Source organism: Chrysemys picta, chromosome 7 (genome assembly GCF_011386835.1).
Source record: "Chrysemys picta bellii isolate R12L10 chromosome 7, ASM1138683v2, whole genome shotgun sequence".
NCBI classification, from domain to species: domain Eukaryota; kingdom Metazoa; phylum Chordata; order Testudines; family Emydidae; genus Chrysemys; species Chrysemys picta.
Genome location: NC_088797.1, coordinates 98070387 through 98094303, shown reverse-complemented (window position 1 = coordinate 98094303; position 23917 = coordinate 98070387). Strand labels below are relative to the sequence as shown.

The 23917-nt window shown below is 42.1% G+C and overlaps 1 protein-coding gene across 3 annotated transcripts in view; it reads left to right on the top strand.

Annotated features, from left to right (window-relative positions):
• The window catches only part of BTAF1 (B-TFIID TATA-box binding protein associated factor 1), a 104865-nt gene extending 90488 nt beyond the window's left edge, over positions 1–14377 (top strand). For all 3 annotated transcript variants that reach the window (XM_005301302.5, XM_042856797.2, XM_005301304.5), the window contains 3 exons: positions 2777–2936; positions 11436–11606; positions 11949–14377. In XM_005301302.5, the coding sequence (XP_005301359.1) occupies positions 2777–2936; positions 11436–11606; positions 11949–12089 (472 nt within the window). In that variant the 3' untranslated portion in view covers positions 12090–14377. The remainder of the gene's footprint in view (positions 1–2776; positions 2937–11435; positions 11607–11948) is intronic.
• The last annotated feature ends 9540 nt before the right edge of the window (positions 14378–23917 follow it).

Sequence of the window (23917 nt, the reverse complement as noted above, 5' to 3'; positions counted from 1 at the left end):
CACAAATATTAACTGATTAGCAAGGAACCATGTGTCATAAAATAAGCATCACACTTAAAAAAAAAATCATTAAATTCTGAATGACACTAGGCTTAAATTGTTAGGAAATCTTCACATGATAGGCTTTCTTCGGTTTGCTGTTACTACAAAAGAGATTCCAAAATTTCAAATGTACTCAGAATATAGTGAATATACTTATAACAACAATTGAACTATGGAAACAGGTCTTTATTGTAAAGCCTAAAACATTTACTTGTGAGCTGGCTTGGTTACCTCTTTTGTCCACTGTTCATCATGCAGAGACCTGGATACAATCCTAATTCCTAAGTCTTGATCTATTGCAATGTTTCCAACTCTTGCAGTGATGAGTGTTTTTTCTTGAATAGGGGAGAATCTCAGGTTTCCTGTAAAATAAAAAATGAAATTTCTATTCCTCGTTGCAAAGAAAATCTTGAAAACGTGAAACAAATGCAATACTCAACCAGAAAGCAAATAAAAATAACCAAACTTTCATGATTTTTTTTTTGAACACTTACAATATTACTATTGTACTTTGTCACTCTGGCAGAGCCTTATATCCACAGGTCATTTGGCTTTCTGTTCAAAATTGTATGGTGCTCCTCAAGAAAAGGACTGGAGCCTTCCATATACTCTTGACATTCCCCCTCCCGCAAGGTGTGAGAGAAACCATCTTGAACAAAGACTGCATCTTCCTAGATTGTTTGACTTTTAGATGCATATTTTCACTTTTGTTTGTAAACATCTCTACCTTTATCTCTTTTACTTAGTATAACTTAATCCATGCTTTTTTTCCTTTAAAAACTTGTTTTGCTTTTATTATACAGTGTTGTGTTTCAAAGGGAAGGGTGTTTTTACCCATTATTTTAATAAATTGTCATGTGCTGTCTCTAACTTTAATATTGACTGTGACTATATAGTGATGGGTGCTATACAGTGCAAAGAAACATCTCTGAGAACCTGGAGTTCATTACTTATTGTTACTTGCTAGGCAAGATTTGGGCTGGGGGAGCCTAGAAAAGTTTGCAGGTGAGGAAGACCAATTGATGTGGCAGGGAGCTGACAGTCTTATATCTAGTAACGCTCACGTTTGCAGAGGCAGAGAAGTAACACAGTGGCCCCCAGCTCTGGGTATTCCCATCAGCATGTTACAATTAACATGGCCTTTGAAAGCACCAGCCAATAACTTCACAAGATAATACTCAAAACCCAATTCATCCTAGATTTAAACAGAGGCTTGTAAATTCAGTAGCCCACTTGCCAATGACAATTAGGAAAGTGTTTTCCCTAATGAGTAGAGTGTCTGCAGATTTAACTTTTATTTTATTTTTATTAAGTTTTCTGGCTCTTACGGCTCTGAACTAAGGAAGCCAGCACTGCAGTGGCTAAACTTGAGGGTGTGGAGCTGTTTGCCTCAAGACTGTGCTGCTGCTCATAGCTTTCATAGAATCTGAACATGGGAATCAAGACTGCTATTGTTAGTTTCATTGCTGTTTATCAGAACACTGAGGACAGCAATGAAACTAACTTCCAGTCTGCTGCTGCTTTTGGGAAACTATGTATAGTCGTTCCTGTGGGAGGTGGAATAGAGTAAATCATACACAAGCGTGAGCAGCATTACTAGCAGCCCAGGAGGCTTAGAGAACAGCGAAGTGACAGTGACCAATTTCCCCACCTTTGTTCCTCTTTGGACTTCTGATCCCAACAATCAGGAGGTTCAAGCAGGAGGATTGGTGAAAAGAACATTCTCTTACCTGTAACAAAATGTCTAGAATAGTATACTAGATCCCATATTTGTACTTCAAAAAATAATACATGGCAATATTATATAGACTTCCTTTTTTAGACCAATTAGAATTCTAAATAGCCTGACACCAGTCCATGTCAATGGCATAGTTTTTTGGTTTTTTTTTTTGTTTTTTCTTTCTTTTCAGTATTATAGCAGTGTGACCCTATTGTAAGGCTCTGTAAAGCCTGTTTAGACTAGTGTACTCTCCACTATTCACCTACAGTACTGCTGTCTCTGGTGACTATAGGCCAGATAGACAGAAGCCATTTGTCAATCCATGGCGACAGCTGTATCCAAAGACAGAGTTCCCATGGAGAGGGCAGGGAGCAGTACTGCTACCATCCCCAGGGAATTCAACCAGGCAAGGCAGCTTTAAGTTCCAGTCAGTGATCCCTAAGGAGCTATGCCTAGTCAATGTACTGAATCAACATGCCCTGGCCAACCCCACCTGCATTAAGAGCTTGTACCAGTTGGTTCTGAATTCCCGAGCAGAATGGAGGTTGCAGGTGGTTTATACCATTGTGCCCCAACTACTGGCAATTTTTTCTACATTAACAAAAGTGAATTGGTGCAGCATTATTGGCATTGTAGCAGTGTTCTGATTTTTAGATTTGAGAATCATTTTAAGGAAACAAATGCCTTCATTCACATTAGCTTTTACCTTAACTAGTTTTTGATTTTGGGATGTGAGTTACTTTGTAAATAATGTAAAGTAGTTTTTACTGAATTATTTCCTCTTCTGGTGAGCTACAATCTCTGCCTGTGTAAATTAACCTCTTTCAGGTGACCCCTCCCTCCCCCCCTCAAAAAAAAGCTTTACAACAAGCAGTGAAAAATATGTCAAAAGTGATTATATACAATATTAATTATTAATTTAATTACTTGTCGTTCTGTTCCATTTCATTTCTACAGTCACTCTTATGAATGGCTAAATACTTGATTTTTTTTTTAAATTTTTTGTATATATAGGTTTAATAATGACCCATCCATAGATGTTCTTTTGCTTACCACTCATGTTGGCGGACTGGGACTTAACTTAACAGGAGCTGACACAGTAGTGTTTGTGGAACATGACTGGAACCCAATGAGAGATCTGCAAGCAATGGATCGAGCGCATCGTATTGGGCAGGTAAAATACCAATTGTTAATCTTTCATGAGTTATCAGAAACACCTTTTTTGTTCCCGCAGCCCAGGGTCTCCCACAATTTTTGGTGTTTGTGTTGCTGTCCCCTCTCTGCAGCTCATGGGCAGACAAGAGTTTTGGAGTTGCATAGTCTGGCCACACCTTCCCAGCTCCTGCTTGATTTCAGTTTCTCTGCTTTCGTGGCAGCATGTGGATGGTGGTTTTTACAATTCCTGCCTTCACATATGGCTAGGGGGGCTGCTTCTCCCCCCTTCAAAATTTGGGGCAGTGGTGAGCAATGATCTCCCTCCTCCCCTCAGGCCAGTTTTTAGCTAGGTGTTGGAAACCCACAGAGCTTTAGGTACAGTGCCTCCCTGCTGACTGCTCTGCTGTACCTGGAAGGTGCAGAAGTAAGAAGTACAGCAGAGCAGCCTGAAAAGCACCAAACGGTGCTCCATCTACCCACGGCTGTATCCTTTCTTCGTTCATTTTCTTCCCTCTCAATGTTAAAATCCGGCATGGAGATCATTGGTTCAGCAACTACTTGGTGAAGGAATCCATCAGCTATCGCATCCAGGAAAATCTGAGCCCTATTGTTATTACTAGCACTTGTCCTCCAGTCTATATCTGGGAAGTTAGTCTCCCATGATCACACAATAAGAAGAAAACAAAGAAAGAAGTGGGACCGCTAAACACTGAGGATGGTGTGGAGGTTAAGAATAATCTAGGCATGGCCCAATATCTAAACAAATACTTTGCCTCAGTCTTTAATGAGAAGCTTAGGGATAATGGTAAGATGACAAATGGGAATAAGGATATGAAAGTAGATATTACCACATCCAAGGTAGACGCCAAACTCGAACAGTTTAATGGGACTAAATTGGGGAGCCCAGATAATCTTCATCCAAGAATATTAAAGGAACTGGCACATGAAATTGCGAGCCCATTAGCAAGAATTTTTAATGAATCTGTAAACTCGAGGGTTGTACCGTATGATTGGAGAATTGCTAATATAGTTCCTATTTTTAAGAAAGGGAAAAAAAGTGATCCAGGTAACTACAGGCCTGTTGGTTTGACATCTGTGGTATGCAAGGTTTTGGGAAAAAATTTGAAGGAGAAAGTAGTTAAGGACATTGAGGTCAATGGTAATTGGGACAAAATACAACATGGTTTTACAAAAGATAGATCGTGCCGTGCCAAACCAACCTGATTTCCTTCTTTGAGAAGGTAACAGATTTTTTTAGACAAAGGAAACGCGGTGGATCAAATTTACCTCAATTTCAATAAGGCATTTGTTACGGTTCCACGTGGGGAATTATTAGCTAAATTGGAAAAGATGGGGATCAATATGAAAATTGAAAGGTGGATAAGGAACTGGTTAAAGGGGAGACTAGAACGGATCATACTGAAAGGTGACCTGTCAGGCTGGAGGGAGGTTACTAGTGGAGTTCCTCAGGGATCGGTTTTGGGACCAATCTTATTTAATCTTTTTATTACGGACCTTGGCACAAACAGTGGGAATGTGCTAATAAAGTTTGCGGATGACACAAAGTTGGGAGGTATTGCCAATACAGAGAAGGACCGGGATATCATACAGGAAGATCTGGATGACCTTGTAAACTAGAGTAATAGTAATAGGATGAAATTTAATAGTGAAAAGTGCAAGGTCATGCATTTAGGGATTAATAACAAGAATTTTTGTTATAAGTTGGGGACGCATCAGTTGAAAGTAACAAAGGAGGAGAAGGACCTTGGAGTATTGGTTGATCACAGGATGACTATGAGCCGCCAATGTGATATGGCCGTGAAAAAATCTAATGTGGTCTTGGCGAGGTATTTCCAGTAGAGATAAGGAGGTGTTAGTACTGTTATACAAGGCACTGGTGAGACCTCATCTGGAATACTGTGTGCAGTTCTGGGTCTCCCGTGTTTAAGAAGGATGAATTCAAACTGGAACAGGTAAAGAGAAGGGCTGCTAAGATGACGGGGAGGGGACGGACTAGGAGTCTATGGGCAGAGCAGGAAGAAGCTCCAAGGATGAGGAGGACCGCAATCAGCTGACTCAAGGGGCCCCTGGAGAATAGAGGGAACAGAATTGTGGGGTTACAAATGCTCCCCCAAAGTCCTAAAATGGGTCCTGAGCACCCTGATAAAGGCAGGGCTCATAACCACCCTCCTCCTTCCCAATTTGGCCAGGAGGGCTCTGGAAGTGTTTCCCTTCTCCCACTCCGTGGCGGAGTAGGATCCAACAGGTGAGGAGTCTTAAGATCTCAGACTTTTTAAAAATTGTTTTCCTTAATCTCCGAGGATAGTACAAGAAGCAATGGGCTTAAATTACAGCAAAGGAGGTTTAGGTTGGACATTAGGAAAAACTTCCTAACTGTCTGTAGTTAAGGATTGGAACAAATTGCTTAGGGAAGTTGTGAAATCTAAGTCATATTAGAGATTTTTTAAGAACAGGTTAGACAAATATCTGTCACGAATGGTCTAGTTATTAATCTAATCCTGCCTTGAGTGCAGGAGACTAGACTAGATGACCTATTGAGATCCCTTCTGGTCCTACTCTTCTGTGATTCTGACCTCCTGGATATGGGAGTAATAGTGATCCCTCAGAAGAAAGATGCTTAGGGTTCTACTCAATCTTCTTTATCACTGAGAAGCATACAGGAGGAAACCAAGCCGTTCTAGATTTCAAAAGGCTCAACAAGTGGATGAAGACAATGAAGTTCTGGAAGGAGATATTAACCGCTACAATGTCATCCCTGTCCCAGGGAGACTTTCTGACTTAGTGGATCTGGAAAATGCATACCTTGACAACCCAATCAGACTGTGCCATCACAGGTTCCTAAGGTTTACTTATGATAGAAGGCATGCTCAATATGACGCTCCATTCGGCTTGTCCTCAGCCCACCTGAGTCTTTACAAAGATGATGGTGGTAATCATAGCCAGACTCAGGTCACAAGGGATCCACCTGTACCCCTTCCTAGAGATGACATTTTAATCATAGTTCTGCATGTTGTTGGTGGGGATGGAGCTATGTCCCTGGCCTTGAATTTCCTATAGGCACATTGGTTTATTATCATCAAGAAAAACTCCTTCATTCTGTTCACCCAAATAACTCACTTGGGAGCAGACATAGACACCTCAATAGCAAGGGTAATATCCATCTATAGAGATGTTCCAGAAGATTCAAGACATCCTCCCATTGTTTTGGAACTGCAAGAGGCTCACTTTTGCATTGAGCCTTCAACTGCTAGGTGGCCTAGTATCATGCATAGAGATTACTCCATCATACATCAGACCCCTTTTAAGGCTTCATCTTAAAAGGGGAGAGGGATAGCTCAGTGGTTTAAGCATTGGCCTGCTAAACCTCACGTTCAATCCTTGAGGGGGCCACTTAGGGATCTGGGGCAAAAATCAGTACTTGGTCCTGCTAGTGAAGGCAGGGGGCTGGACTCGATGACCTTTTAGGGTCCTTTCCAGTTCTATGAGATAGGTGTATCTCTCTCTCTCTCTCTCTGTGTGTATGGGACTACTCCCCAGAATGCATGGAAGATCAAGTGAGGGTTTTGGAACAGGTAATTAAGTCCTTAAATGTTTGCAAGGGCATGCCCATGCACTTCCAGCTGTCTTGATCCTCACAGCTTCCACCAACCTGAAGGGCTGGGGACCACACCTGGGTTCCAAATAGCTCAAGGCATATGGAACCTGAAGGAAAGGACCCAAAGCAGAAACCTCCTAGAACTAAGGATGGTCAAGCTGGTGCTATGAAGGTTCCAGTCCAGCCTAGAAAGGAACCACATCCTGCTCAGTCAAACAACATGACCATGGTTGTATATGTGAACAACCAAGGGGGAACCAAGCCCAGCACTACATGTCAAAGCAACAGAAATTGTACAGTGAGTGGAGCATTCTCTTCTCTCTTAAGACAGCTCACATAAAGGGAGACTTGAACCAGAAGGCAGACTGGCTCAGCAAGCACAAAGTGAATAACTCCTGGTGGTGTATGTATCCAGAAGTCTTCAAGTTAATCATCCAATTATTCAGCCTGCCATTCTTCATGTATGTGCAATGTGCCTCAGGTGGCACACTTCCAGGATTCAACACCAAATTTGGTCTGCTGGTTGGATCATTAATTTCCCAGCTTGGGCTGGGTACTGACAAGGAGCATGATGTGAATGCTGAGCCACCTGATAATGGAAATGGAGACCACCGGTACAGCTCCCAAAGAGACAGGACATCAATTCTTCTCACAAGGTCCTCTGCTTTATCGAGACCTGAAATGGCTCTAACAAACAGCCTGACTATTGAAAGGGAAGCACTGTTATTATTGAGTCTGCCCTCCAAAGTCATCAGAACACTTTTCTTTTGGAAGAAGATCGTCCTTGAAAGCATACTCTTGTATTTGGACTACGTTTTGTGGCTGGTGCCGGGAACATGAAGCCAATCCTAGAAATCCAGGAATTCCAGCTATCTTGGATTTTCCTCAAGAAGGCTTCAACAAAGGTCTCTAACTCAGCACCATTACACATCAGGTGTCTGCCTTTTAGTAGCATGATATTCGCAGGATCCGTGGGTTCTCTGACAAAGAACCTCCGGGTAGCCAGATTCCTTATGGCAGTGCAGTTAGTCAAGCCAGATAGTAGACCTCTTTTTCCCACTACTTGTACTGAGAGCCCTGACAAACATCCTTTCAAAGCATTGATGTCTGTTTTTATTTGTCCATCAAAACTTGGTTTCTGATTGACACTTGCCTGGTGGACGTGATGGCTGAGTTGGTGGTGCTCTCAATGCAGGAACTTTACTGCATATTTCATCAGGACAGGATAGTGCTCAGAACTCCAGAATCATTTATCCCAAAGGTGAACTCTTTCCATGATTCCCAAGAGGTGGTTCTACATTCATTCTGTCCAAGGCCATAGCCTCCTGAGGAGAGAGGGCACACTTTAGATCAGGGGTTCCTAAACTTGGTTCGCGGCTTGTTCAGGGTAAGCCCCTGGCGGGCCACGAGACACTTTGTTTACCTGAGTGTCCACAGGTACGGCCACTCGCAGCTCCCAGTGGCTGCGGTTTGTCGTTCCTGGCCAGTGGGAGCTGTGGGAAGCGGTAGCCCAGCCTGTGCCACTTCCCGCAGCTTCCATTGGCCGGGAATGGCGAACCGCAGCCACTGGAAGCTGCAAGCAGCCATACATGCAGACGCTCAGGTAAACAAAGCGTCTTACGGCCCGCCAGGGGCTTACCCTGAACAAGCAGTGAACCAAGTTTGGGAACCCCTGCTTTACATGTCTCTGAAAATTTACCTCCAAGTACAGAGTCCCCCAAGGAGAGCAGGTGCCATATTTGTAGCCTTCCAGCCAAGGACTCAGAGCTTCCATGTCCTCTATTGCTCAGTGGATTAGATGATGCATTGTGGCAGCGTACAAGGCATTGGAGATTCTGGTTCCAGAAGGGATCAGAGCGCACACTACATGATCCCTGGTGACCTCATGGGCTGAAAAAGCTAATGAACCCACAGCAGAAGTGTGTAATGCAGTCAGCTGGTCAAGTCTGCTGTCCTCTGCAGACTTCAAGGCCAGAAGGGACCATCATAACCATCTAGTCTGACCTCCTGCACAGTGCAAGCCACAGTGCAGCCCCTTGCTCACCCACTCCTGTAATCTCTGGCAGACCCATAATCTCTGGCTGAGTTACTGAACTCAAATCAAGAGAGGACTTCAGGCTCTCAGCAAGACTTAGCCACAAAAAGCTTCACCAAAGCAGCAACAGAGCTTGTACACATTCTAAGCAAGCTAAAAAAGCTTTTAAAAAAACCGAAAGCAAAAACTGGGAAGAAAAAGCATAAAAGAACTAGGTGGTGTGAATCTTCTGATTCCTCTTCCTCCTCCATAGAGATTGATAAATTGTTGGGCTCTGACTCAGATCAGATCTGGGGAAAGACTTCAGCAAAGGTCCCCTCTCCCCCAAGAAATGGATTATTTAGATTCAGCCTGAACAAAACCCTAAGAGTAAGCCTCTGAGCAAGTTTCTCCTCTCAAAATCGTTCTCTGTGACCACAGTTACTCTACATTCTTCCGTCAAGGAAGTAATCAGGGATGAATGGGATAAGCCAGACAAGGAGAACCACATTAACAGAAATTCTTTGGTATCTCAGTAATTGGGATTTTTGATCTCTGGATCGTACTGAACCTAAGGTTGATGCTGTAGTGTTCCCGACTAAAGATATTTTATTACCCTCTCAGAAGGTGAGTTCTACCCTAAGAACTCCATGGATAGAAAAATGGAGACCACTCTCCAAAACAAACAAACAAAAAAACATAGAGGCCTCTTCAGCCTTCCTGTTCCCAGCAGCTGCTTCCTTTGTGAGGGCATCTGTGTCCTGGCTGGAAGATCTCAGAGCTCTCAAGGATACAGAGCCACCCTGACTTTGTGTATTTTAAAGAAAGTTTCCCTGGAGACTGTGTAAATTGTTGCTGACACCTCAGTGGATGCAATAAGATTCTCAGCCAAAGCCATGACACCAGTGACCAAGCACCCACCACCTATGGCTCCATCCCTTGAAGGTGCATAGCCACTCAAAGCAGATACAGTAAAATCTTAACAGTCCCAATGCCACATGGTGCCTTTAAAAGAATATAGACCGACCTTCAGACAGAGGTGTTCCTTTTGGCCTTTGTCCTCACAGAACACCAGCAAAGAGAGAGCATGTTCTTCTGAGAAAAGCCGTAGAACTATGATACAGGAGGAAAGCCTCGAGGGAACCCTGCCGTTCCCGAAACCTCTTTATGACAAAGACCGCATAGGTCTTTGCCAGGAACTGAAGCTTAGGGGCAGGTTGTCCCATTTCCTGGATGAACAAGTTGCTTTAACCACAGACTAGTGAGTCAGGGATACTCCCTTGAGTTATGAGCTCCATCCCATCTGTTTTTCATCTAGTCCTCCATCTCAAATGATCCTGTGAAACACGATCTAATCCAGAATTTGACTGCCACCTAGTCAAATGCTACCACTTTTTTATCAAGTACAAAGAGACTTCTTGTCCTCTGCAAAGGCATCCTTTGGCAGGGAGGTTCTGCAGGTGGTGGCCTGAAAATGATTTTGCCTTTTTAAAAAATATTCTAGATTGGGAGACCATTTCTGACCTTTTCTATAACCCTCCCTACATCTATTTACTGCTTGCTGCTTCCCAGACATCAAGAATTGTGGAAGATGCTGGGCTGTAGAATGAAAAAATTCTTACTGATAATTTCCTTTCTGCTAGCAGCATCTCCCACAGTTCTATTCACCCGAGATGGCTCATAAGTCACAGATCAGTGGAATCGTTACCATATGACTGTCTTCCTTGGTCTAATGTATATAGTTATTTATTTACCTCTGTAATATTTATTCATGGTGATATGCAAGTTTTACAGCTTTGGAATAACTGCTCTGAAAGGAGGCAGGAACTGGGGGGGGGGGCATGGCCAGACCACGTGGTTTCAAAACTCTGCTCTGCCTCTGTTAACTGCAGAGAGAGGAGAGCAGCCCAAAAGTCAAGAATTGTGGGAGATGCTGCTAGCAGAAAAGAAAATTATCAGTAAGAAATTTTCCATTCTGTCACTTGATGAATTGGTATAAGTCTGCATAACAGAAAACACCGGAGCTTGCTCTTTTTAATACATGCTTTTCATATTATTTTTTCAAGTACAATTAGGCTTGATCAAACACCTGAATGAGGAAAGGAACATTTTACATTGGCTAGCGTGTAGGATCAGGAGATAGCTCTAGATTTTCCTTTCGGCTCTGCCAGTGACTAACTGTGATCTTAGTCAAGTTACTTAAACGTCCTGTGCTTTAGGTCTCCATTTGTAAAGTATCTCACAGAGTTTGAGGTTTAATTCGTGCTTGTAAAGCACTTTTGAGAGCCTCAGGTGAAATTATTTTTCCCCTGGTCTGCATTCTTGTTGGGATGTACTGTTCTCATCTTGACTTAACATATCCTTGGTGCATCCACTATCAACAAACGCCTGAAATTGACTATCTCTAGAAGTACTGCTTGTAAAGACACTAATTCAGAAAAGCATTTAAGCATGTCCTTAAGTGTTTTGCTGAAGTGGGGTGTAAAGGCCTTATTCTGAGAGATATCAAGCATCCACAATACCTATTGACTTCAGTGGGAGTTGTGTGTTCAGGATCATGCCCTGAATGAGTAGAAATATTGCTGCTGAAAACAAGACTCTCCCTTTCCCCTCAAGGACATGTGCCTGGCCCATGTCTTGTGAGCTGGGGAGAACAAGAGACTAGGAAATCTAACTCCAGTCACTATAAGGCAGTAGAGAGCACTATGTGAGCAGGTTGGCACTTCGTTTTTGGGACTGGTTTTTTCCCTTTACCTGTATGGCTCCACTCACTGAAGGCTGCCTCCTTCCCAAATCCTCTCTATCCCATGCCCTGGTTTGTAATTAACATTTTAAAACCATGTCTAGACATGTTTTAATATTTGTATAATGAGAATTTTTCCTTTCAGAAACGTGTTGTCAATGTGTATCGCTTGATAACGAGAGGAACTTTGGAAGAGAAAATTATGGGTCTGCAGAAGTTCAAAATGAATATTGCAAATACAGTGATTAGCCAAGAGAATGCTAGCCTACAAAGCATGGGAACAGATCAACTTCTTGACCTATTCACTCTTGACAAGGTAAAGAATCATTTGCAAAATTATCTACTAAAAATAAGCATTTAGAGCTGTGAACATAAAAAATGCTGTGATGTGAATCCTATGATTACTGGTCAGACAAGCATTTGAAATAGAATAATGAACACCAAGATGTTCCCCAAGTAGCTGTTACCCTCATCCTCTTGGAATGGACTCCACAATGCTCCCAAAAGCACCAATATCAATCCTTCAGAGATGTTCCTGTGTTGATATGTGTAAAGGGAAACTAGGAATAAATAAGATGCTTGTGATTAATAAATATTATAGAACACTTTTTTGTTTTTTTTAACTTAGTTTAAATGTGTCCATTTTTTTTCTTTTAAGGATGGGAAAAGTGAAAAAGCAGATACTTCTTCTGGGAAAGCCTCTATGAAATCAGTTCTTGAAAATCTGGGAGAACTTTGGGATCCAGAACAGTATGATTCTGAATACAGTCTAGAAAGCTTTATGCATTCACTCAAGTAACCATCTTATATTCTTGATTCAATTGCTGCTAGTTCACGTATTTTTCTGCTGATATTCAGCAAATTTCAAAGCCTATATAGTGAACCGATAGCTCAATATGTAAATAGACTTCTTGAAAGAAGAATCAGCAAAAGACTGACACTAAATAGTGTCATATGTTTCACTGGGGGAGTTATTCTGTCTTAAGTATTTGCACTGTATAAAAATGTAAATGTAAACATATCGTGAGGTGGTTTGAATTTTACTTGCTAAACAGATGCAAATTCTTATTTGGTAGAGGGAATAAAACACAGCGAGTTTTACATATGCTAACAAGTGTTACTTCCTTTTGAAATAAGTCCACGATTGTTCCTTGCTGTATCTATAGTTTTGTACAGATCTGTTTCAGTGAGTACTTCAGGTTGTTTGTTTGTTTGTACATTTTTTTTTTATTTTAAACATAACTTGCTTTTATGATTTATTAAAAAGTAAGATTTTTTTTTCAACTTAACAAGTTATAATGATCTTTCATTCAGATGATTTCAAGCTGTACATCACCAATGGCAAACCCTAGAAGCTAGAAAGAGTGTTGGGAAACTAAATGGAACTAGGTTTATGTGTGCCCACCTCTGTATATTGAATATAAATATATAATGCTCTTCAATCTTTTGACATCACTTTGAGAGCAGTTGATTTCAACTTTTTAATCTAATGTGTTATACTAAATACAGGTAAATGGTCTGTTTAAGGCCATCTATGCATCCCATTAAGAGGGTGTGCTTTTTTAATTTATCTATCAGGCTAGAATATAGCCCCAGTCAGAGACCTATGTATTCAATAGGTTTCAATCCTATATATTTTTTGTAACTAAAAGAACAAATATACAAATAGAACTTTTCCAGAAGTAGATTTTGCACTGTTTAGAATTCTAAAATCCATGCTGAAGAGACTGTTTACTGTACTAGTGCATGAATTAAAACCTCTTAAACAGAAGACGGGAAAATATTTTCTTTAGGGATATAGATATACATACATATCATCATAGAAATACCTCCACTCAATCTGAGGGAATGGAGTATTTGAGTTAATCATGTAACAAAGATTCTAAAGCAGGGGTGGGCAAACTACAGCCTGGGGGCCGCATCCGGCCCTTCAGACGTTTTAATCCAGCCTTGAGCTCTTGCTGGAGAGCGGGATCCGGGGCTTGCCCCCCTCTGGCACTTCTGCCGGGGAGTGGGGTCGGGGGCTTGCCCCACTCCACACGTGCCGTGCCTCTGCATGGCTCCCAGAAGCAGAGGCATGTCCCCCCTCCAGTTCCTACACGTAGGAGCAGCCAGGGGGTTCCACATGCTGCCCCCGCCCCAAGCACCGCCCCCACAGCTCCCAGTGGCCAGGAACCTGGCCAATGGGAGCTGCAGGGGCGGTGCTTGCAGAATGGGCAGCGCGCAGAAGTGCCTGGTCGTTCTGCCACATAGGAGCTGGAGGGGGCCATGTCGCTGCTTCCAGTAGCTGCTTGAAGTAAGCGCCACTCGGAGCCTGCACCCTTGACCCCCGTCCAATCTCCAAACCCCTCCGTCGCAGCCCAGAGCACCCTCCTGCTCCCCCAATCTGTCATCCCGAGCCCCACCCCAGAGTTTGCCCCCCCAGCCTGGAGCTCCCTCCCGTACCCTGAACTCCCCGTTTCTGGTCCCACCCCAGAGCCCGCACACCCAGCCGGAGCCCTCACCCCTCCCATACCCCAACCCCCAAATTCATGAGCATTCATGGCCCACCATACAATTTCCATACCCAGATGTGGCCCTTGAGCCAAAAAGTTTGCCCACCCCTGTTCTAAAGGGCTTTAAATAGCTGGGAGTGAGTATACAGTAGCTGTATATTAAGCAGCTTTTTATAAAAGGGAGTCTATAGTAAAGGTGATATGTATGTTTATAGATGTGCATGTATGTACCAGTATGTACACAATTTTATAAATATATTAAATTATAGATAAATTTACAAAGGTGTCTGAATGAATACATATATAGGATATATGTACAGATATCAAAATCTACAGTTTGTAGCTTGTTGTGCACTTAAGCATCAGAGACTAAAAACCATCAGAGACCTCAACTATGTAAAATAACAGATTGCTTTGTTAAAACAACCCCCCCCTCAAAAAAAACCAACTCCTGCTTATCCTATAAAGTAAGACCGTTCTGCTGCATTTGGAAATGAATTTGTCATATTTCAATAGTTACAAACTGCCATATTGTAATATTAAACTAGCATTCCATGAAAAGAATAATAAAAACAAAATTGGGAATACGTAACTCTATGTATGTTGTATATTATTTGTGTGTGTGTGTGTGTGTGTGTGTGTGTGTGTGTGTGTGTGTGTGTGTGTGTAAAAGAATGATGAATGGAGAAAGACCAGTTTTATGCATAGTGAACAATCCTTTGGAGAAGTACACTTGGGTCATTAGTGGTGAATATTTTGGTGCAGGGATGATCCTGATTTGGTTAATATTCACTGCAAAAATTAAAGTATTTTCATGTACATTGCCTAGGTTTTTTTTCTACTGCATGTTCAAGAGAATATGAACAGTGTGTGACTAATATCTCAAAACAATAAGCTTTGGTGTCCTTCTGTGCTAAAATTCGATTTCCTATTGTTGTAGCCAAAGAATTACTATGCATGAATTTTGTAGGCATTCGGAGATAATATTGACAACTCTTTTATGCATTAATCTTGCAGTGGCTCCAAGACATCAGTGATGAAAAAGATAAATGTTTTTTTCTTTATTTTCAGTAAAGAAGTGTTTTTATCTAACCATAGAACATTGCATTAATTTAAAACTAATTTGGGGAACTCTGGAGGAACAAGCATTCCATTCTACTTATGATGCTGGGAATTTGCTTGAGCACTGCAAAGCTCTACTCCTGCTCATTGCCATATGGTCACCTGCACTGTATTACATTGATTACCACCATAAGGAGGGAAAGATACTGCCTAGCAACACTCCCATGCAATGGCTTTAAATTGGCTGCTCATTGTCACATTTTTGTTGCTATGAAACCCTAATCCTCCTTATGGCAGTGGCCTTTTTTTGGATGTGACATCAAGATGGATCTTGCCTCTGGCCAAGAGCTGGGGAGTCTGGAATAATTTAATGTTAGTGTAACTATGAGGATTGCATGCACAAATTATAATCCTTAAATGAAAATGTTCAGAGCAGGAAGAAGACATGAAACACCAGTGAGGACTGGTTCAAAGCATTTTTATATAAGATCAGACTAAACAATCTGACTAAATTTTGAGATTGAATGACGTTAAACTCAGTCAAGTCTCAGGACTAAGAAAACCATGAATGGAATCAAAGAAAAAAGACCCTATACATTTTAGTGAATAAAAAGATGTGCAATGAATATTAATCTGTTCAGAAACAGATGCAGATGGTAGCTGTCTAAAGTATTCTGAATTACTGGAATTAAATAGAAAAGGGAATAGACTTCAAGTTTGAGGGGAACCAAGGACCGAAAAGATACTAATCTGGGATTACAATTTTTATTAAGGTTACTGCTCACTGACATTCTAATCTGAGCCAATGTATATATGAGATCCTTTAAAATACATAGTATTAAAAAACATAGACTATGAAACACTTTGGGGCAGAAAGTACCATTTTAGAAGCAAACTATATGGATGTGTATGGTGCTTTTAAACTAGTTTTTGAAATAACATAATTTTTCCAAATGAATATTTCCAGTCTAGTATTAATGAAGTTTCTGTGCATGTACACTACATCTGCATGCTAAATATCTTCTTGAAAAGTTTAGTTTCTCCATTTGCAACCTCAGGCAGCAAATATGACAACTACCCAAAGAGTCCACGGCCAGTATTCACAGCTGATAAGGAGAGATGCCTTCTCTTGTTGTATTGGGGACAATCATTTTCCCATGCCACATGAAGTGTAATTAGTTCACTTTGCTCTGTTTTAGAAATCTTCCAGGAAAGTTAAATGATGCATTTCCATGCCATCTCCCAACACTTCTTTCTACTCCTCCACTCTCTCTCCTCTTTCAGGATAGGTTGTAGATCTCTGATGATGCGCTGGAGAGGTTTTAGTTGGGGGCTGAAGGTGACAGCTAGCTGTCTCCAGCGCATCATCAGAGATCTACAACCTATCCTGAAAGATGATCCTTTACTCTCACAGATCTTGGGAGACAGACCTGTCCTCGCTTACAGACAACCCCCCAACCTAAAGCAAATACTCACCAGCAACCACACATCACTGAACAAAACCACTAACCCAGGAACCTATCCTTGTAACAAACCCCGATGCCAACTCTGTTCACATATCTATTCAAGTGACATCATCATAGGACCTAATCACATCAGCCATACCATCAGGGGCTCGTTCACCTGCACATCTACCAATGTGATATATGCCATCATGTGCCAGCAATGCTCCTCTGCCATGTACATTGGCCAAACCGGACAGTCTCTACGCAAAAGAATTAATAGACACAAATCTGACATCAGGAATCAAAATACTCAAAAACCAGTGGGAGAACACTTTAACTTGTCTGGTCATTCAGTGACAGATCTGCGGGTGGCTATATTACAACAGAAAAACTTCAAAAACAGACTCCAACGAGAGACTGCTGAGCTAGAATTGATATGCAAACTAGACACAATCAACTCCGGTTTGAATAAGGACTGGGAATGGCTGAGCCATTACAAACATTGACTCTATCTCCCCTTGTAAGTATTCTCACACTTCTTATCAAACTGTCTGTACTGGGCTAGCTTATCACTTCAAAAGTTTTTTTTTCTCTTAATTAATTGGCCTCTCAGAGTTGGTAAGACAACTCCCACCTGTTTATGCTCTCTATGTGTGTGTATATATATCTCCTCAATATATGTTCCATTCTATATGCATCCGAAGAAGTGGGCTGTAGTCCACGAAAGCTTATGCTCTAATAAATTTGTTAGTCTCTAAGGTGCCATAAGGAACTGAGAACTCACTGAGGTCCAAAGTGTCTTGCAGGGTATACTTGCATAATGTCCATTACAAAATGCATAGTCATTGCGCATTGCAATTTTCCATGATATTATGTGTGTGAAGCTGCCACTTGGAGAGCCATTCACATATTATTTTACACTGTATTATTCTGTTGAAATGGGCCAGAGTAATCTTTCTATAATTAGAATAAATCTTCTGCCGAGGATGGATTAGTAGTTCTACTCCCAGACTGGGGATCAGCAGTGTCTGATGATTTTGTTTTTATTGCCATCTACTAGTCAAAGTTCAAAACTTAGGAACCAATTATATTAGCCATGGTGCAATCAAAGAATTAAAATGACAAATTCTATTTGTTGGAAAGTATGACTTCCTGTTTAAGCAAATTACTTGAAAAACATCAACATTGAATGCTGAGAGGTCTGTGTTTAACTGTACACATCTTTGAACTATACATTTTTCTTGATTAAACATAACTACCTGAAGAAGAGCTCTGTGTAACTCAAAAGCTTGTCTCTTTCACCAACAGAAGTTGATCCAATAAAAGATATTGCCTCACCTACCTTGTTGCCCTGGATTAAGACTGTGTAACTATTTATAAAAATATTTACATTCTGGAAGTTTCTGTCTGTCAAACATACTCTTACTGCAAGGAACATATACTGCCTTCTTTTAGGATCTTGGGTTTAGCGATTATGGGTAGTGGCAGACTCCATTTTGTAACTGTCAGTTCAAGATACTTGTTTGTTTTTTAAATACCACAAACAGAGCATGAAATAGTTAAATGTGATTTAAAGTTGATTTAATTTTAGATCAGTTCAACTAAGGAAACTTCTCTGAATGATAGTCACATAGATGACTCATGTGAATTCTGCTCCTGTAAAATGTCTTTATTGATAAATGACTTTTGAGCTTCTGATTTTTGAAACTTAATTAACTGGAAACTCTTGTTTAGCGCCTTACCTTGTAATAGCTCCCCATCTCCTTTAAATCAAAGTTCTCTCCCTCTGCAGTGGAACCAGAGGCAGATGAATGCATTTACTTAACCGCACTCCCAGTTGCCACTCTGATGCTCTAGCAGCACCAGCAATAAATTCTTAGCTAGCTGACCAATATGTGTTAAGCCTATTCAATAATTGGGGCTAGATTTAGGTTACTGTTCAGGTGCCACTAACTAACCAGATTCTTGTTGTAGCTGGCAAAGGCAATCTTTCTATTGGTGTAGAGCTGGCTTCTGGGCCAGCTGCTACCTGTCCCCTCCAACACCTCGATGAGAGATGGGGAGTGAAGGTGGCTAAACTACGCCAGTCCACTGTTGGCAAGTGGTCCTTTAAGGATTATACGCCAGCGGCATAAGATAAAGCAATAGTTCCCAAACTGGTATGTGCACCCCTGGTGCTCGGTATGGTTGCTGGAAGTAGAGTACCAAAAGCAGTTTTTCAGATGGAGCCAACAGCGTGCTAGAAAATGCTGGAGAAGCAAAATACTCCCTTCTAGCCTCCTTTAGTCATCAGGGTAAATAATGCTCACCAGTGCTGTGAGCATCGTAGTTTTATGTAGTGGGGTGTGCTGGCTGGGCTGTGCAGAGGGATGCTGTACTATCAGCTGGTCACAGGCAGCTGCATTTCTGCGGGCTTAGCCGTCCGCTTGCAATAAGCCGCACGGCTCAAGAGACGGAAGCCAACTAGTGAAGTTCACAGCTGCTCTCATCCACAGACAAGAGGCAGGTGTGTGGGGCCAGTTCTGCAAGACTGCACAGCTTCTGTGCTCCCTACCCTGCAGAGGTTTCCCTCTGGCTGGGGAATGCTGGGAGGCTGGGCCACATGGGGAATTCCCACCTGTCTCTGCAGGAAAGTTGCTGAGGGACAGGTATTGCTAAGCCCAAGTTTCCTGCAACCCTGCTGGCCGCGTGCTGCTTCTAAACAACACGAGAGCGGGATTCTCCTGCCCCTCTAAGGGCTGGGTCTGGGCTTTGCAAACAGATTCACCAGACGCAGTCAAAGGACGGCAGTTGGGATCTTGGTCCGGGGTATGGAGAGCCACCCGCCCCCGGCAACCTGAGCCTCCTCCCAGCAGGAGGCGCCTGAGCAGCATCACAGGCTCTGCCCTTCTTGGGAGGGGCCAAATTCCAGAACTCCTGAGGCGCAAGGGAGGCCCCCTGGAGCAGGAGCAGACTGATGCCCAGGTAAAGCCCCACTTCCAGCCAAGTGTCCTGCGCTGACACCTCCAAGAAACCAGAGCCCCCTATCCCCCCCCATACAGAGCTCCCTATGCCCCGACACCCCCAACAAACCAGAGCCCCCTACCCCCCTTACCAGAGCCTCTCTTGCCCTGACACCCCCACTTACCAGAGCCTCCCTTGCCCTGACACCCCCAACCAACCAGAGCCCCCCACACTCCTTACCAGAGCCTCGCTCTCCCTGACACCCCAACAAACCAGAGCTCCACACCTCCTTATCAAAGCCTCCCCATCCTGACCCCTCCAAACCAGAGCCCTCCCTCACCCGAGCTCCCCCACCCTGACACCCCTTCATCGGAGCCCCCCACACCCTCTCACCAGAGCTCCCCTGCCCCAACACCCCAAACAAACCAGAGCCCTCCCCCCATTCCTTTACCAGAGCCTTCCCTGTCCTGACCCTCTCACCAGAGCCCCCCCACCCTGACACCGCAACAAAGCAGTCCTTCCACACCTGCTCACTAGAGCCTCGCTTGCCCTGACACTCTCAACAAGCCAGAGCTCCCCCACATCTTTAAAGCCTTCCCTGCCCTGACACCCCCCAACAAACCAGCACCCCCGCTTTCTGATGTCCCCCCACCAGAGCCCCTCTGACACCAGAGCCACCTGCTCTCTCACCCCCACCCCATCAGAGCCCCTCACCCTCTGACCCTTCCCCCGCCTTTTGATGTACACGACTTTTCACTGATGCACTTTTTTTGTTTTCTCCAAGAGTTATTCAAATTGTTTTGTTTTTTCTTCATTTAAATTTTGTAAAAAGGAAGCAAAGTGAACTTTGACTCGTGCAACAATTCGGAGATTTCAATTTAAATTAGATAAATTAAAAGGTGAAGATACTGAATGCAGGTCAGAGGCACACACCAAAATATATCAAGGCATCATTTAGTTGCTTGTTGTAATTTGAGTAACAAAACATGTGTTTCTTTTTGATGCACTGTTTAAACACCTGAGATGTTTAAAAAGGATGTATATTAGGCTTCCTTAAGCATTTATTGTATGGTAGTCCAGAAATACTTATTTTAAGCCCATTAGAGGCCTGAAATAGATGCACAAACAGGAGGAATTTGCATGTGGTACTGCAACCATGTTTTTTTAAGTCAGTGATATATAAACCAATAAAGATTAGGAGCCAATTATTAGAGCAACCGCTACAGTGCTCTAACTTACAGTGATGCTGGGGCTGATGCAGACTGGGAAATAAATAAAAATAAACACACTTTCTTTCACTCCCTTTTCCCCATCCCCATCCCCATATGACCATTAGAGCTCAGACACATAGGCGAATCTGGGCCTTGGTTGATTTGGATTTTTTGGGCAGGGCAGCATCTGGTACCACCAAATCAGTTTAAATCTTGGCCAGCTCCGTAGTCAGTTAACATCTGATGGCTATTACAGTATAAAATGTATAGGAATGGGAGTGAGACCAAACTAACAACCTCAGTTCAGCACCTTCTTAAGTTCTTTGCTGAACAGGGTCCCAGGAGTGCACATCAGAAAACAGCCACCCTTGTTGGCAGTTTCTGAGGCCAGAGTCTGAATTGGCTGGATCTCTGCCCTATTTTCTCACTTTTAGAGATTGTTGCTGCATGTCAGGAGTCGAGTAAAGTGATGGGGCAGTATAGGGAAACTTGGCCCTGCCACTGCTAATGCCTTATTTTTCCTGTAGATAGAGGACTTTAGTCTGCTGGCAGTTCATTACCTTTCCCCAGCACTATACTTATTAAGAAAACACAATGTCTAGGATTATGAAATACCATCATAGGATATTTAGAAAGTAAAGAGTGTATGGTTTGAGGATCCCAATACCCACTCTTGCTGTAGCACTATCTTTTCACATACCTAACAGAACTTTTGTAATCTGGAGTGAAACATATCACTTTTTTCCCCACTAATTACTGGATTTGAGTAAACTGCTGAAATGCCTAATTAGGTGAGTTATTGAAGCCTGTGTATTTGTAATTTGAACTAACCTGTTAGCAGCTCCGTCCCTGGTTTGCTTATGCTTGTTGATGGTGTACAACAAGGAATGAAGTGGAAATGGATAAATGCTTCAGAGATTTTTGTGACCACTATGAAAAACTTTAGCACAGTCAAAGTTGTTGCTTTACACAGTTTTCGTTATTTTACATTTAAAGCACAGTGTATCACAAACATGAGGGTTTCTGTATGTTGCACATAGGGCCAAATTTTTAATCTTTATCTTACTTTTCTCTGCACGATCAATACAGACATAGGAGTGACAGCATTTCTGTCTGGTTGCAACTGCAAATCAAGTGGTTACATGTCAAAAAGCTGTAGCTCCTGATCTTGAAATGACCTCTATAGCGGCATGGAATCCATCCAGGTTGAGCTCATTGTAGTTTGAAGGCCATAACTGCATATGCTGAAATTGCCTATAGGCATAATTGTGGGGGAAATAAACCAAGACCACCAGAACCTCAAAATGGATTGTCCATGTATTATGTTTTTTTGTGTTAGATATACAGAGAGTGACTCCCAAATTGCAGGGCATTCAGAGAGGAACAAAAGCAATCGAGGAGGAAAAGTGTGACTTTTGTGGAAAGATTAAAGAGCTAAATAGGTATAATTTGGCTAAGCAATGAGTATCTACAGATAATTGACTTACATCAGCCTTAGGTGAGAGATGGATTATTTGGCGTAGTATAAATGGATAAAACTAGGAGTTCTGGAGTCAAATTAACAGAGGAAAATATAAACTGAACGTTAGGGAAAACTCCCTGCTGTTGGGATGTGTACTGGGTTTTGAAATAGTTTCTTAAGAGAAGTGATTGAATCTTGAGTTTTTAAAATTGATTGGGCAAAACACTAGAAGATGAACTGTAGGGGAGAATTCTACATTAGCAGGAGGGGGAAATGGATGATATGTCTCTTTTCCATCTCTGTTTTTTTTAATTATTTCTGCTTAAACTCAGCTGTATTCTTGCTGGCTGTTTCCTATTGCCTTTCCTATTAAAGCTGCTAAAACCACTACAATCTTGGTTTTTAATCTATTTTGAAACAAATACAAAAACTTGACTTCATTTAAATTCAAGCCAGTTTCTGGCCCCATCTTGTAGACACATTACACTTTTTTTCTTTTATAGTGTAGTTGAAAATTTGTATCTTATACTACAAGCTATCCTAAAATTGTGTTATGCATGAATGTGATGGTGCATCTGTACAAAACAATTACACATGAGAGTTTATTATACACAAACTTACAAATTACAAACCCATTTTGAAACCCTGCTAAAATCGATTCCTTCACTTACCTGTAGAGCTGCACAAAATATTTTTCATCATAGTTTGAGGAGCTTTCAGGAATATGCCAGGGCCCCATAAAATTTTTCATGTCAGCAAAAGTATTGGCAAAATTGAGATGATGATGATTTTACAGTATCTGTATGACAGTGTAAGTGCAGCTTTTTGTCATGGAGCAGCTGTTTATGGTGCACTTTTATTTTTTAACTGGGTCGATTAGGTGTTGACATATATTTCTTCAGGATTTCTGATCAGCTGAACCTATTCTATGAATTCAGGAGGGCCAGCACAAGGCATTTTGACATGTATGCTCAGGCCTTAGTAGGAGGGATGGAAGAGCGATGCCCCCAATAGGCAGAACAGTAGAAGACAACCTGTCATCCACCAGACCTCCAACCCATGCCCAACCAAGACAATACTTGAGAAGGTGATTGGGAGGAAATGAAGGCTGCCAGGACATTGGTGGTCTGGTTCCCTGTTTGAACAGAACTCTAAACCTTTTCAGGTTCCCATATTGCTATTTTTATGTGTGTTTCCTGTTGGCAGGATATTATTTTCATTCCAACTGTGTGTGTGTTTCCCCAGGCTTCAACAGGATTTCTCTACGCTCAGAATGCATAACCCATTAAAACTGTTGCAGTAGTGGTTTCAGTGATGTGACTATTCTCAGGAATATCTTTTCAGCTAGATACTCCCTGCGGCTGAAGGGATAGAGAAATTTTGTAGCTGGGACGAAATTGTGGGAGTAGAGGAGAACACTCTTAGTAAGATTATACATTTTATTTGTGGCCTTTGATGTCATGGGAATCATGGCCACAGGATGAAGGATTTTTAAAAAGCAACCTGAGGCCAGCAGGTGGTGAGCACTGCACCACTGGGTTAAGAACTTCACTGACTTCTGCCAAAGCCGCAGCTTGCGTCTAAGCTTATTTTGCTCACATACAAGCTTTAAACATGGCTACAATCAATGCTTTCTTGGAGCAAGGGAAATACAGGTTTAGAGTTACAGCAGCTGCTCTGCACCCCAGAAACTCTACACTTTGAGCAGGAGTAAAAATGGATTTTCTGCCTCTAGTAAAATTGTTTGGGGGTGACAGACCCAGTACCCTCCCCATTGGTGCAGGACTTCATTTCAGGAGAGCATGATATTAGAGGTGAAGCTGGTATTTTAAAAAAAAAAAAATTTTTTTCAGCCAAAACAGTCTACCCATTTCTGATAACAAAACTTGTGAAAAATACATTGTTTTGCCCATGTTAAAAAATTATGGTAACATTTTCTTTGAGGAGCTCTAGTGCCGTCATGCTTTGAAATTTGGCCTTTGTGTCAGGGATGACCCTTTTGTCATCCC